This window comes from Nanorana parkeri, unplaced genomic scaffold (genome assembly GCF_000935625.1).
Source record: "Nanorana parkeri isolate BGI_ZX_2015 unplaced genomic scaffold, ASM93562v1 scaffold518, whole genome shotgun sequence".
In the NCBI taxonomy this organism is placed as follows: domain Eukaryota; kingdom Metazoa; phylum Chordata; class Amphibia; order Anura; family Dicroglossidae; genus Nanorana; species Nanorana parkeri.
In genome coordinates, this window is record NW_017306786.1 from 282,961 (window position 1) to 297,047 (window position 14,087).

Sequence of the window (14,087 nt, forward strand, 5' to 3'; positions counted from 1 at the left end):
TATTGATCACTGTTGTGAAGATTTATAAATGTCTGCTCCATACTCGCTCCTGTGATGGACTACAATTTCTATGCAAATGAGTAAACTACACATGAGATTGTAGTTCATCATGGGAGCGAGCTTGGAGCGGTGGCTACATTACAACAAGCACAGGGACCATGGGGAACAAAAGTAGCCACCCTCCAGAAGGAAGGACAGTGTCAGTAAATGAGATACATAAGATGCAGTATTGTTAATATTTAAAGTGATATTAAAGTCAAAAGATTTTTAAGCTCTTACAAATGCTGATTCAATCACTTTCAATAGCTGATGTTTAAAAGTATTATTTTCCTGCAAAATCAGCTGGTAGCCTGAGCACTGGTCCTGATATCCCGTGTTAGGATGGCTCCTTTCCCTTACAGGGTCCTATGGAGCCACTCTTGTGTGTGCTAGCAAGCTGTGTGTCTTCACAAACACACAGAAAGTCCACAAACACACAGGCACAGCAATCAAGTCAATTCCTTCTGCCCTGCTTCCTACGTGTTTCTCTTTCTTTCTCCAAAGTAGTAGATGGACAGCTCCTGTCCCTCGTGATCTTGTACGGGACAAGAAGTTCAGGAAACTGGAGCTGACAGTGTTGGAGCCAGCTGTTTGGAAACACAAAGTTTGTAAGTGCATGGGCAGACGTTTGTTCTATCTGGATTCACTATTCAAAAAAGTATGAGAGTTTAATGCTGCTTTAAGGTATTAAAATGCATTTTTAAGCTTTAAACTGAGTTTAGTGTCACTTTAACAAGAAAAATTGATTCCCCCCATCTACACTATTTAGTGCGGATGAGGAAATTGAGCATGTTTTCTTTTTTTTATCCTACTGGCCTGTATGATAAAATACTACAAGTGTATGGTCACCTTTATTGAGCATTCATAGTTCTTTCCTGCTCAGCTATTGTATTCTGACAGCTTGCACTCACAGCCATCAGAATAGCCAAACAGTGACTGCAGATTATTGCCTGCAGTCACTGTTTGGGGCAACAATTGACCCACTCCTTCAGTAAAAGTCAATTTAAAAAATAGCTTTTGTTTAACAGAGTGCTGCAGTCAGGATCACCCACAGCTAGAATTGTGCCTGAATAAGCTGGGCTCGGCTGCAACTCTAGCAATGTGTGGCCAGCTTGAGAAATTAAACATGCATGTGCCAAGCAATGAAGCAGGTTAAAAAAACCTGCATGCTGTTCCATTAGAGCAAAAAAATACAGCATATGTTTATGATTGGAAATCTATTGTGGCAAAAGCATATGAAATTATGTATGTGCACTTGATGTGGCCACAGCAATCATATTTGTGCATGTACACAATGATATCCCCATTGCAGTGTGCACGACAGCTACTTTGCTATTACTGTTTGTTTTTTTCGTACAGCTGCCATTAATGATTTTGGTGCAAACTTCATGCAAAATGTTCTTATATGAGATGTGTATGCATTAACTCCTTGCATTTATATAAAGAAGTTTGCATATTGTGGATGATTCTTCTATGGTGAATAACTGCTCTGGCGTTACAAATTACTAATTTGTTCATACTGAGAAATCCTATAATGGATATGATGTAGGAAAAGAAAAAAAGATACACTGAAGGATCAGTGTAATCCCAACTAATAACTGTTCAGATCTAACATGAAATTGAGGGATTGAAGCCTAGTTTTTGTGTAATTATATGGATCAAAATTAAGACCATATTGGTCTCTCCCACTGGGAGGATGAACAAGGCTGCCCTATATAAACAGCCAGGTTAGACAGGGGGAATCAGAAGACTTGCTCAGCTGTGTCCCCTGTCACTGAGCACCATGGGGACTATGGGTCCAGTTCTTTGGGTCCTTACTGCTTTGACTCTAGCCCACTCCTTAGATATGCCAGCACGCGGTAAGAATTTTCTTTAAACGCCAGCACTTTATTTTATGGATCCAAAGGCCTTAATCTAGGAAGAAACATATTGCTGTACATTATGACATATTTGTTTCCAAATTTTTCATTTTTATTTTCAGAGATTCATTTTTGTTACCTCACTTGTGTTTTTAAGGTTTTTTTAAATTATTTCTCTGTTATGTTGGAGATCTCTTCAAATCAGTGAGTATAATTGTGAGGATAGCTGTCTTTTTTTTTATTAAAGTTGTTTAGTAAAGTTGACATTGTCACTTTACCCATTTAGGCCTGTGACTGTGTCTCTAGCCCATTTGACAGCAAGATATACTAACTGATCTGCAATCCTTTACTGCCTCCCTAATTTGTCAAGACTCTTGCTCTATTGCTTCAACTGAGTAGAGCTTCCTTGTATGGGGGAGCATGTCAACTCCCTAACTATCCCTAACAGTCCATGGGCTATGGCAACATTTGAAAAAAAGGGGATGCAGTGACGCCTTCCACCTGGGTAAACTCCAACACCATCTGAGCTTATCCAAGGTGGGCATCTGCAGCAGGAAAGTGACCAGGAAACATAGATTAATAATCATAACTTGCATGGGGAGGGCAGCGGCGGACTATACACTATCACTTTTGTCCTAAAGAAGCAAAGTGACAGCATCTATATTATTGTGATATTCACCCAAAAGGGATCTTTGACATGACGTTACACTTTAAATTGCCTGATATCCCATTGCCATATTTTAATTATTGCAGTACAATGCAGATCTGATAGTACTCCCCATAGTGGTCCTCTGTGCTTTTATGCTTGATGAGAATATTCTAATCCAGACATTTTTCTCATGTCCTGAGGAAGCCTCTGATAGTTTTGGCCAACAGATTTTGGGAAAAACGTGATCAGAAAAGTTAAGAGATTGGAGATGGTCTTTATATTCTCTCTTATCTATATCACTTTTGGAAAGGTCTCACTTCACTTCCTGTTCTGTCTGATGTCCTTTACCTGAACTGGATGTGGGTAGAAATCTCAGTGGGTACACAGTAATGAAAACTTTGTAGAATTTCTTTCCATTAGTCACTCTATCCATAACTACCGATAATTTTTCTGAACAGCGATGAATCTGGCACACAACGACCTTGTCTGCAGCACCTGGGGAAGTTTCCACTATAAGACCTTTGATGGAGATGTGTATCAGTTTCCAGGAACATGCAACTATTTATTTGCCTCTAACTGTAAAGACACATTTGAAGATTTCAATGTTCAGATTAGACGTTCAGCCGGCTCAGGGAGGCCAGTGGTATCTAATGTGGTGATAAAGATCATTGGCCTTGTCATTGAGATGAAGAGAGGTGTGATCATGGTGGGAGGTGACAGGTAAGTCTGGTTTATGAGACTGCACAGATTAATCTCATAATTAATCCAAGCATACACAAGTTAATATAACATCTTTTCTTGCAGGGTCAATCTTCCATACAGCCAGTTTGGAGTACAAATTCAGTTCAGCGGTGTGTATGTGAAAATGACTTCCAAGCTGGGAGTAGCGCTTTTATGGAATGAAGATGATTCACTCACGGTAAAAGGCTTAACTCACATTGTCCACAATTATTCTTAGAAGTTGTCCAGTGAAACCTGTAACAAAGTATCTCTCTCCTACTTTAGGGCCTGTAGGCATCATAAAGCAATGTGCTGCAACACACACATTTTCATAATTAGAGGCATGTTACATAAGGGGGCACATTTCAAATGAATGGGCTGCAGAAACAAAATGGATTTAGAGGAGAATTATGAGGTGAGTGCTTTTCACTCAGCCTCATAATCTGAGCCGACCTGTGATAATGAAACTGTCACAGGTCAGCTCAGTAGATAGGGAAGTGAGCGAACACATACCGGCGCTCGCTCACTTCTCAGTCCTGTCACTGCAGAGAGCCGTGACAGGGGAGTGACTGGATTCTCCCCGCTCCGATCCTCCGGCGCTGACTGGCGGAACGGACGGGGAGGGGCGGGTACAGCTGGCTCTGCCTCTAGATAGGCAGAGCCAGCAGTCACTCACGCAGCTGGGCGGATCCAGACATAATTGTCGGGATCCGTTTCAGCTGCGGCGTCTCAGTTCCCTTAGACTCCAAGCTACAGCTTGCGGTATACTGAGCTTTGGGTAACGGGAGGACGCTAGTTTGTGTCCTCCCGTTACCCTTCGGAGAACTATGGGGAAAAGCCCTAACCCCATAGTTCTCCTTTAAGGACAAATATTTTGCATAGTTTTCAAACAATTTTTTATATAGTAATGAAATGGGGGACAGAGATTAAATGAAGCAATACATCTAAAGCTAAAACTTTTATTTCTGCTATCAAATAGAGTAAATAATGTTTAAAACCCCTGTCCATTTTTCTTTTTTTTGTACAGGTCCCATTAGGAGTATTTTTCTTCACTTTCTGCCCTAGGAGACACTGAAGAAAGTGAGAAGAAACTCTCCAAGGCAGCTGTCACCAGAACAAGTGTCACCATTAAAAGATTTTCCCTCAGCTTCTGTTCTGGTGACAACTGTAACATTTTGAATTTCCCATCACATTCTGTACATGTGACAATGCAAGGCAGGCAGAGAGCAAAGTACTAATCACCAGTATTGCCTGATTTCTCCATGCAGATGGTCTTTCCCTATTACTGACTTATCCTGCCTTGTTCTGCACTGTGTGTGTGTTGGGGGGCCATCTTGGAGGAGGGCTTTTCTTCCTCATGTCAGAGCCTCCAGCAAAGAAAACAGTGAGCAGCACAGTAGTGTCACCACCAAATCTTACTCCATATCCCCTAAAACTAGTAATCAGAAGCAGCAGTGCTTTAAATCTCACACTGCAGATGCACAGTGCTATAAACACAGTAGTGCCAAGGCACCCTCAAAAATATGGAAGTACACTGCTATTTTTTTGGAGAAATTCCAGATAAAAGGTACATTTTTAGCGTACGGCTTAAGCACAATTAACATTTGTAGACGTACACTATAACATTGCAAATCTTTACTTTCTAGTTCAGGTTCACTTTAACATAATAAGCATGTTTATTATTATACTCCTATTGCAGCTGTTGCTTCTTTCATTGGCATAGTTATTGCCTGTGGCAGGCGTATGGCACATTTACTTATTATTATACTTATCTTACGCTTTTGTTAATTTGATTTGCAGGTGTATGTTCCATCAAAATACTCCAACAGCACTTGTGGATTGTGTGGAAACATGAATGGGCTAACTCAGGATGAGTTCATGGTTAACAGTATGTTCTATTTTATACTTCCCAATCCTGTATTATAACATATTCTTATATTTGTTATCTGCTGAAACTCGGTTTCTTTCACTGAATACATTTTTTCAACAAGGCTATAGGATTTACAAGTTAATATTTCTACCTCACTCCCTCAGTTAAAGTCCATTTTATTGTGTAGCTATCAGCACATATGGCAGAACAGGTCACATAAATGCGGAGGTGAATAATTCTCCATTCTTTTTATTTTGAAGCCATATTATACAAAAGATGTACAAGGAATATCAGTTAAATTGTGCACCGCAGTAATAAAGGGAAATTATAAAAGTTTTGGGTAAAATGTATCGAAAACATTTTTTTTTACATTTTTAAACTGCTTCCTATCTGTTTTTACTATTCAGGTAGGATTTTTTACAAATAAACATTTACAGGGTTATTCACAAAAGGGTGAAGAGATTTGGAGAACGCAGGTGAAGTGAACAATCTAGGCCAAAATAGCTGATTTGGAAAAATTATCCAATTCAGCTCACTTTCCAGTTCAGCTATGTTCCCCTAGATTGTTCACTTCTCCTGCCTTCTACAAACTCTTCACCCTTTTGTGAATTAGCTGCGTTAATATGGGGTACAACAATAACACTGGTGTTACAGACCTTTGTGAGCTTTCTGAAGAGAAGAAGCTGCTTGCTGTCAGGCTATCTTTCTTTGATTGAAACAATGGGGCCCTCCAAGAGCAGAGCAGGCAAGAAGAGGGAAGAGAGGGGTATGAGTCACTGCTCTGACTCAGGGCCTTTGACACAACAATTTGTAGTGCTGTGTGTTTTTGACACATCATTGAATTCATTTATGTGCATTCTGCAATTTTTTTTTCTCTTGGGCATTTATATGGGCTGTTTGTTTATTAATTATCCGTAGTCAAGGAAAAACATAACGGATTTTTGTATTTAAAAATTGTCAAAACTGTATGATGTATGTTTTTGTGCATTTACAATGCATTTCATTGGGCATGCTTATACCATGTTTTAATGGACTTAGGATGACAGCACCATATTGATAGATGTAAGACAAATTACAGAGTCTTTGAATTAGCTTGTTTTCATCCTTGTGTGATAGCCCGATATAGTTCAACATGTTTCGCAACAAGCTTCCTCAGAAACAGGACGTGACCTACATTATTATATGAAAAGGATTACTTGAGAATTGTCTTACTGGCTATTTAATACATTAGACTAGTATGCTATGTAATGAGTCAGTTATTGGCCCTTGAAGGTAGACTGTAATAAAGGTTTAGAGTTTTGACTGGCTCGTGTGTTTTTATACATTTTTTTCATTCATGTGGAGGCTCAATAAAGGATGTTTCATATAATAAGAATGGGTATCAGATCCAGACCCCAAAAGCCCCTTATTTTGTTGTATTGTTGTGCTTCTTCTCTATCCAAACCTAAGTATGGAAAGACCTGTTTCTATTTAGAATAATAAGATGCACATACACGTTGGCGTGCGTATATAGGGGTGACAATGTGTGTTTATATAGATATCCAGCTGACACCTATGCAATTTGGGAACCTGCAAAAGCTGGATGGACCCACAGAGCAATGTGAAGACTTTGTACCATCTGCCCCAAAAAACTGCAGTGACCTGGTAAGATTTTGGAATGACCATATGTGTTATTATATGATCTATGTTGTATATGTGTTTATATATGTGTTATGTATATATGTTTTATTATTATCATATAATGGCCTGTAGATTTTTCCGGTATTTATGTAATAGGGTTACTGAGAACATATAACTGATTCTCGCACTCAAAAGGAAGATGCTGCTTTGTAAACCAGAATTAAGATTGACCATTTAAATATTTTTTTAAAGTTTTTATAAAAGTAGGACTGATACGGTACAATCAATAAGGGAGCACCTTTATTTTAATGCTGGCAGATACACAATGTGCATTTTTACAGCAGTCACTACATTTTGTAATTAGCTTTTATATAGCATACAATGCCCTATGTTTGTGATGTATACGATCTCTTCTCCGTGCAGAAAGAGACCTGTGTCCACATGCTTTCCAACATAGCCTTCGGTGACTGTGACCTGCGCCTGCCTCAGCATCCCTACATAGAGGCCTGTGTGTCTGACCTATGTCAGCGTCGGTCTTCATCTGATGTCCAATGCATCTGTGACACCCTGTCTGAATACTCCCGGCAGTGCGCTCATGCTGGTGGGAAGCCACAAAATTGGAGGACTAAAACCATGTGCGGTAAATGGATTTTTCTTGCCATTTTTCATGGTTTGCTTTCTTTTCTAAGATAGTTTTCTATTATAGGTAGCAACATAAGCAGCTACAGGGATATGTATTTATATTAAATGTATAATCTTAGGTAGAAAGGTTACACTTTCCTGAAAAAGTCAAATACAGAATGTGCTGAACCGGCGATCAGAAAATGGTTGACAAGTACAGGCATTTCATCTTTAAAGCCGAACTACAGTGTAAGCCTTTTGTTTTGGATAGAGCAGGGAAAGTTTTTATTGAGGTGCCTCTGTTGGAGAGATTTTCTCTCAATTCCTGTTAGAACAGGATATGATGGGAAATGTCTTCAATGGGAAGAAAATGAGACAAAAACAATTTTTCTTAGCAGGGAGAGGAATATCTCCTCATTTTATGTACAGACAGGATGTGATTGGAAAATACTAATGGGGTCACAGAAAAAAATAAAAATTTTACAGAACTTTTTACTTGTTGCCAGAGAGAAAAAAAAAAAAAAAATATATATATATTATATATATAGTAGAAATATGTTGTTAGCACTCTATAAATCTTTATTGCAAAGCTCAGCCCTTTATTTAAAAGATCACAATGCAAATTGGTGCAACATTCCTGAGTCACTCAGGACCCCTTTCATCAGGCAGATGTCTGTCCTGACAAGTGTAGTTCCATTTGGGCTTTGCAACAAATGTCCATGGTGTGCTGTTGACATAGTTCTACTATCTTCTACTAAAACAGGAACAATTTTCAGTAATGGTACCTCGCCTGAAATGATGTTCAAAGCTTTGTTACCTATTATAGTTATAGCCATTATAAACAGAGCCTACATATTACATGGTACTCTGCACCATCGACTCTTTCCATCATCTAAAAAAAGATTAGGGACAAGAGAAGGCAAATTTGCTATGCAGGGTAGGACATGCACAACAAACAGATGTCTGTTCATAAAGGGACCTCCAGGACACTAGGGTATGAACTGCTTTAAGCTTGTTGTGTGAGTACAGAAAATGTCTGCATAAATGCAGATTTACTGTTCTCTATGCATATTGCATTCTGCACAGCCCTTTTCCTTTGTCTATGTCCCTTTTTCGTATTCTGTATTTACGTTGATGAAACATATTTCTGTTTTGTGCTCACGTACAAAGTAACATTAATGAAACTGAACTGGGCAATATTTTCAGGTGATATAATGGATTTGAGCATCTTCATACACAGAACCCACCATGGCCAATCCATACATTTTGCAACATGCTTTATAGTGTCTTCTGGCAAGTGTCCTGACAGGTTCCAAATGAAAACAGAACAAACCCTTCACTGTAGAAGACAGTCAGGAACCACAGAGGCTGGTTTCACCTTTTAAACGATGGCCACTTTGATGGTGGGACTTCATAATGGCCTAAAAGCTCTGCTTATTTATGCCCCCTTATGTAACTTTACAGAATATAATACCAGGAGGAAAGTTCAAAACTTACCTTGTAAAGTATTTTTTCTACTAAGAGAGTAGTTGGTGCTTGTAAGAAAGGTCCAGCAAAGGAAGTGATTCAGTCAAAAGTAAGTGAGTTTACACCTGCTACGGGCAAACACAGATCTATATGCAGACAAAAAGGTAAAAAAAAAAAAAAGGAGCATGCCCAATGGACCACTTTCTTTTCTGCTGTCATTCTTCTATGTTTCTATTGATCAGATATTGTAAAGCCAAGCTGGTGTTAGAAACTACTTTCTTAAAGATTCTACTATGCACTGACTTTGAACTTTTTCTTGACAGAGAGGACCTGTCCAATGAACATGAAATATAACGAATGTGGGTCACCTTGTGCTGATACCTGTTCCAACTCTGAGAGGACCCTTCTTTGTGAAGAGCATTGCATAGATGGCTGCTTCTGTCCACCAGGTAAAATCAATTTTTTTTATACAGCAAGCATCCCTTGTGTGTTTTCTAGTGATAAGTAATAATTCTGAGGTGGGTTATATTCACAGATATATAACATATTAACCTACTAAATCAACATCACCCTGTGAAGTAATCTTAAACTCAATTGTTGTCAATAGATGACACAGTGGAGTAATTTACTAAAGCAGTTGAGAATCTTCACTCAATAAATTGTAGCTGTGATCACTTTGAATTCACAGTCATGTGCAGTTGAAATGCATAAACAGGAATTTATTTTTCACATAATTGCATATTAGAAGTGAATGTTCACTCAACTTATGGAGTGAAGATACAGGAGTGGAGTGAAGCTGCTGAAGATTAGCCTCAATAAGTCATCATCGTGTTTGCTTGGTTGTTGGTACCATAAAAATAACATTTTATTAGAACTAGATTCAGGAACCATCGTCTAAACACAGTCAAACTTTCCTTCAGGAACGGTACTTGATGATGTTGATGATCGAGGTTGTATCCCACTCAGTGAATGTTCCTGTACCTACAACAACAAGAAATTTGCACCAGGAGAATTTTATACCAGCAGCTGCCGCAACTGGTAAGAAAAGCTGTGAAAGTATTCAGTTTTAGGGTGTTGTCTTTCCTATGATTTGAGAGTCAAGTGTAGTGAGAGGGACCTCTTTAACTTTGACCTAAGACAATTACCTCAGTAGTTTGACTCCATGAGCCAGCTCTTCTTTACAATGATGTCTTTATTATTTGTAACCACTCATTCTACTATTATTTGTATAAAGCTGACATCTGGCCTATGCAGTAATTTTTTATTTCAAGAGCCATGTGTATTCTTACTTAGTCTACCTCACGTATTACTAACAGATCTTTGCAGTAATACAGCATAAAATAACTCCTGCATTTTGCCTCTGTGGAGGAGGTTTCTGTAAAGACCAGTCACTGCTGTTTTCTCTCCTTGTAAACACACCCTCCTATAGTTTTTGGCAGACAACCTGTAATGTGTGGTAGACATGTGCGATTCGTTTCGTTACGAATCGAAATTCGCATGAATTTTCCTGAAATTCCGAAATTCGGAAGCATCCGAAATCCGAATTGCAGTTTCTGAATTATATCCTGAAATACGAAATTCCGTTAAAGAATTTCGGATCCGAATTTCATTGAAAAGGGAACTAATATTACCCCTGTAAATGAGGTTGAACAACATGACAAGATTTTTTTTTTTAATCCGAAATACGGATCCGCTGCTGCTGAGGGTTGCATTACTTACAATACATACAGGCAGAAAATACGAAATTCCATTAACGGAATTTCGTTCCGTTACGAACATTCGTTATGATGAAGTTAAAAAGCAAAATACCTTTGTTAATATATTGGAGTTGATGGTAGTTTTTTTTATCCGAAATACGAAATTCGGATCTGGAATCTGTTAACGGAATTCGTATTTTGTTTGGTTGACCAATCAGAGGTTTTCTCTTCTGCTGCTGAGAGTTGCATTACAATACAGGCAGGAAATACAAAATTCCGTTGACGGAATTTCGTTCCGTTACGAACATTCGTTATATTGAAGTTAAAAGCAAAATACCTTTGTTAATATATTGGAGTTGATGAGTTGTTTTTTTTTCCGAAATACGAAATTCGGATCCGGAATTCGTTAACGGAGTTCGTATTTCGTTTGGTTGACCAATGGGTTTTCTCTTCTGCTGCTGACTGAGAGTTGCATTACAATACAGGCAGGAAATACGAAATTCCGTTGTCGGAATTTCGTTCCGTTACGAACATTCGTTATATTGAAGTTAAAAACCAAAATACCTTTGTTAATTAATATTGGAGTTGATGAGTTTTTTTTTTTCCGAAATTCGGATCCGGAATCCGTTAACGGAATTCGTATTTCGTTTGGTTGACCAATCAGAGGTTTTCTCTTCTGCTGCTGAGAGTTGCATTACAATACAGGCAGAAAATACGAAATTCCATTGACGAAACATCCAATTTCGTTCCGTTGCGAACATTCGTTATATTGAAGTTAAAAAGCAAAATACCTTTGTTAATATATTGGAGTTGATTGATGGTAGCTTTTTTTTTAGCTGAAATACGAAATTCGGATCCGGAATCCGTTAACGGAATTCGTATTTCGGATAAAAAAAACAACTACCACATCGACTCCAATATTAACAAAGGTACTTTGCTTTTTAACTTCATCATAACGAATGTTCGTACAGTAACGAAAATATAACCGCCATTAACGAAAATTTGTATTTCGTACGAATCCGAATTGAGTTCCGGACACGAATTACGAAATACGAAATAACGGATATTCCGAAACGAAACAGAACAAATTTTTTGACGGCGCACAAGTCTAATGAGTGGGACCTGCCAGGTATTATTCACAGTTCTGCTCTCCACACAGCCTAAGTGATGATGTCACAACTACTTTTACAAAGTTTCATTTGGGTTTGCAAAGGCATTCGGTGTATACAAAGTGGATTTTTTTTGTAGCTTTTTAAGAATATCTTTAATGTTTTTATGCCCGAAGTTGATCTTTAATAATACAGCTTTCTTTTTGACAAAGAGTCCCTTTTCTAAGCTCTCTATTCAGAATTCTTGCTTCGTACCTTCTCATACCTGCAAAATACCAACACATAGGGGTCTATTCACAAAGCTGCCGAAGGATCTGGCCGTAGCTTCGGCCGATCCTTCGGCTAGCTTCGGCACCAGGACCCCTTCGGTTCAGGAGAACCGAGGGGGTGCTGTACGGCTATTCACAATAGCCCGTACAGCTCCCGATCACGGCCGAGCGGCTCAGTCGAGCGCTGAGCCGTGCTGAAAGACGAAGCTGGCCGAGCGGCCGGCCATTGGCCGGCCGACAGCCTGCTTCTGACAGCTGGGCGGAGCCAGCCGTGATCTTACGGCTGGCTCCGGCCACTTTCAGAGAGATCAGCGTCCCTGGTTGCTAACCAGGGACACTGATCTCCAAGCATCTGACTCTCCCTGGCGCCCCGGGAGTCTCCTGCTCCCGGCCGCCAAGGAGAAAAACCCCGCTGTGTCTTTTTTCTTTATTCTGACACGGAGCGATGTCAGAATAGAGAAAAAAAAAAAAAGTCCCATTCAAAAGCATTGGGACATTACTATTGGCTATTTCTATTGCAATAGCCAATAGTAAACTAGCATTGTACCCGCCCTCTTTTGCAGTTCCCCACCAGGTCCACCAGCAGAGGGCGGGAACAATGCTAGTTTACTATTGGCTATTGCAAATTGAAATAGCCAATAGTAAACTCTCAATGCTTTTGAATGGGAATTTTTTTTTTCCTCTATTCTGACATCGCTCGTGCCAGAATGAAGAAAAAAAGACACAGCGGGGTTTCTCTCCTTGGCGGCCGGGAGCGGGGGGCTCCCGGGGCCCCAGGGAGAGTTTTTACATTTTTTTAATTTTTTTTTTTTTACAGCAGCAGAGCCGCCGGACAATAGGAAACTATTGGGCGGAGCTAGCTGTCACTGCTAGCTCTGCACAATCGTTTTCTATTTACTTTTTTCTACTTTTTTCACTCTTTTTCTGTTCTGCTCGGTGCCTCTGAGGGACCGAGCAGAACAGCCGAGCCAAATGCCGCTCGGCGGCATTCGGCTATTCTCTCACTGCTGTTCGGGATCTTTCAGAATAGCCCGAACAGCAGTGTGAAGCCTGCCGGAGGTTCGGCTCAGCCGATCCAGATGTTGGATCGGCTGAGTCGTACTCCTTCTGCACTTTGGATCAGCCGAACATGCTGAGCATGTTCGGCTGTTTCGAAGCCACACGAAGCAAGCCGATGTACGGCTGATTTCAGCCGATATACGGCTGAAATCAGCCGTACCAGCCTGAAGTGAATAGCCGAACAGTGTTCGGCTCACTTCACTTCTGATCGGTCATTCACTCGTCTGCCCTCGGCAGCTTTGTGAATAGACCCCATACATTTTGAAATTTCAAGTAATTACTCTGAGCAATAAGCATACAATATGTATAATATCAATTTAACTGACTGTTTGCATTATTTATTATAGCACTTGTCAGGGGGGTCAATGGAGCTGTGAGGCTTTGCCCTGTGCCGGACACTGCTCACTTGAGGGAGGCTCACACATCTACACCTATGATGGTGGTCACTATAACTTCCATGGAGACTGTAGCTACATCTTTACCAAGGTATCATTGCTCTTCAAGTCTTTACACTTGTTTTAAAACTCTGTGTCTACTGTACTAACCACATGGTGATATTATACTGTATATATGCAACAGGTAATCATCTATTGCAATACTACAATGATGTTTATCTGTAATTAATCAATCTATAAAGTAAATCCAGTAAACGGAAGATCAAATGAAATCATTTAATTTCAAATAAAACAGTGTGATAATATGCTCAAGAACAAACATGGTTGACATGAGATTATCTAACTGATAAGAAACTTTAAGGCTGATAGACTGGTTTTAATACGGCCGATTCCTGCTGAATCATTGACATTCGAGCTGTGTGACTCGACTCAATAAAATTTGATTTATGTTCAAGTGAACTGGGTCGAAAATGATTTTCTGAACAGTGACTGCAACCTACAAGATGGAGACACTATTTGGCAGCCCCACATTTTTTTAGACAGCTGCAGTTTCCGTGGCTTCTAAATACAATAGGTGGCAGTGGAGATTTCTCTATCCACGCTGCATGGATGGCAAATTCTATTAACTTTCTCTTGTTCAGCCTGTGTATTGAAATAGCTTATATGTGTATATATACAGTATGTGTATATATATATATATATACAGTATATAT

At 39.5% G+C, this 14,087-nt stretch overlaps 1 protein-coding gene across 1 annotated transcript in view; it reads left to right on the forward strand.

The window, feature by feature from the left end:
- The first annotated feature begins 1,822 nt into the window (after positions 1 to 1,822).
- Positions 1,823 to 14,087, forward strand: part of LOC108790984 (mucin-5AC-like) — a 57,588-nt gene continuing 45,323 nt past the window's right edge. The window contains exons 1-9 of the mRNA XM_018561343.1: positions 1,823 to 1,898; positions 3,006 to 3,267; positions 3,352 to 3,466; positions 5,068 to 5,155; positions 6,675 to 6,781; positions 7,181 to 7,397; positions 9,169 to 9,294; positions 9,766 to 9,883; positions 13,327 to 13,465. Coding sequence (XP_018416845.1) covers positions 1,823 to 1,898; positions 3,006 to 3,267; positions 3,352 to 3,466; positions 5,068 to 5,155; positions 6,675 to 6,781; positions 7,181 to 7,397; positions 9,169 to 9,294; positions 9,766 to 9,883; positions 13,327 to 13,465 — 1,248 coding nt within the window. The remainder of the gene's footprint in view (positions 1,899 to 3,005; positions 3,268 to 3,351; positions 3,467 to 5,067; positions 5,156 to 6,674; positions 6,782 to 7,180; positions 7,398 to 9,168; positions 9,295 to 9,765; positions 9,884 to 13,326; positions 13,466 to 14,087) is intronic.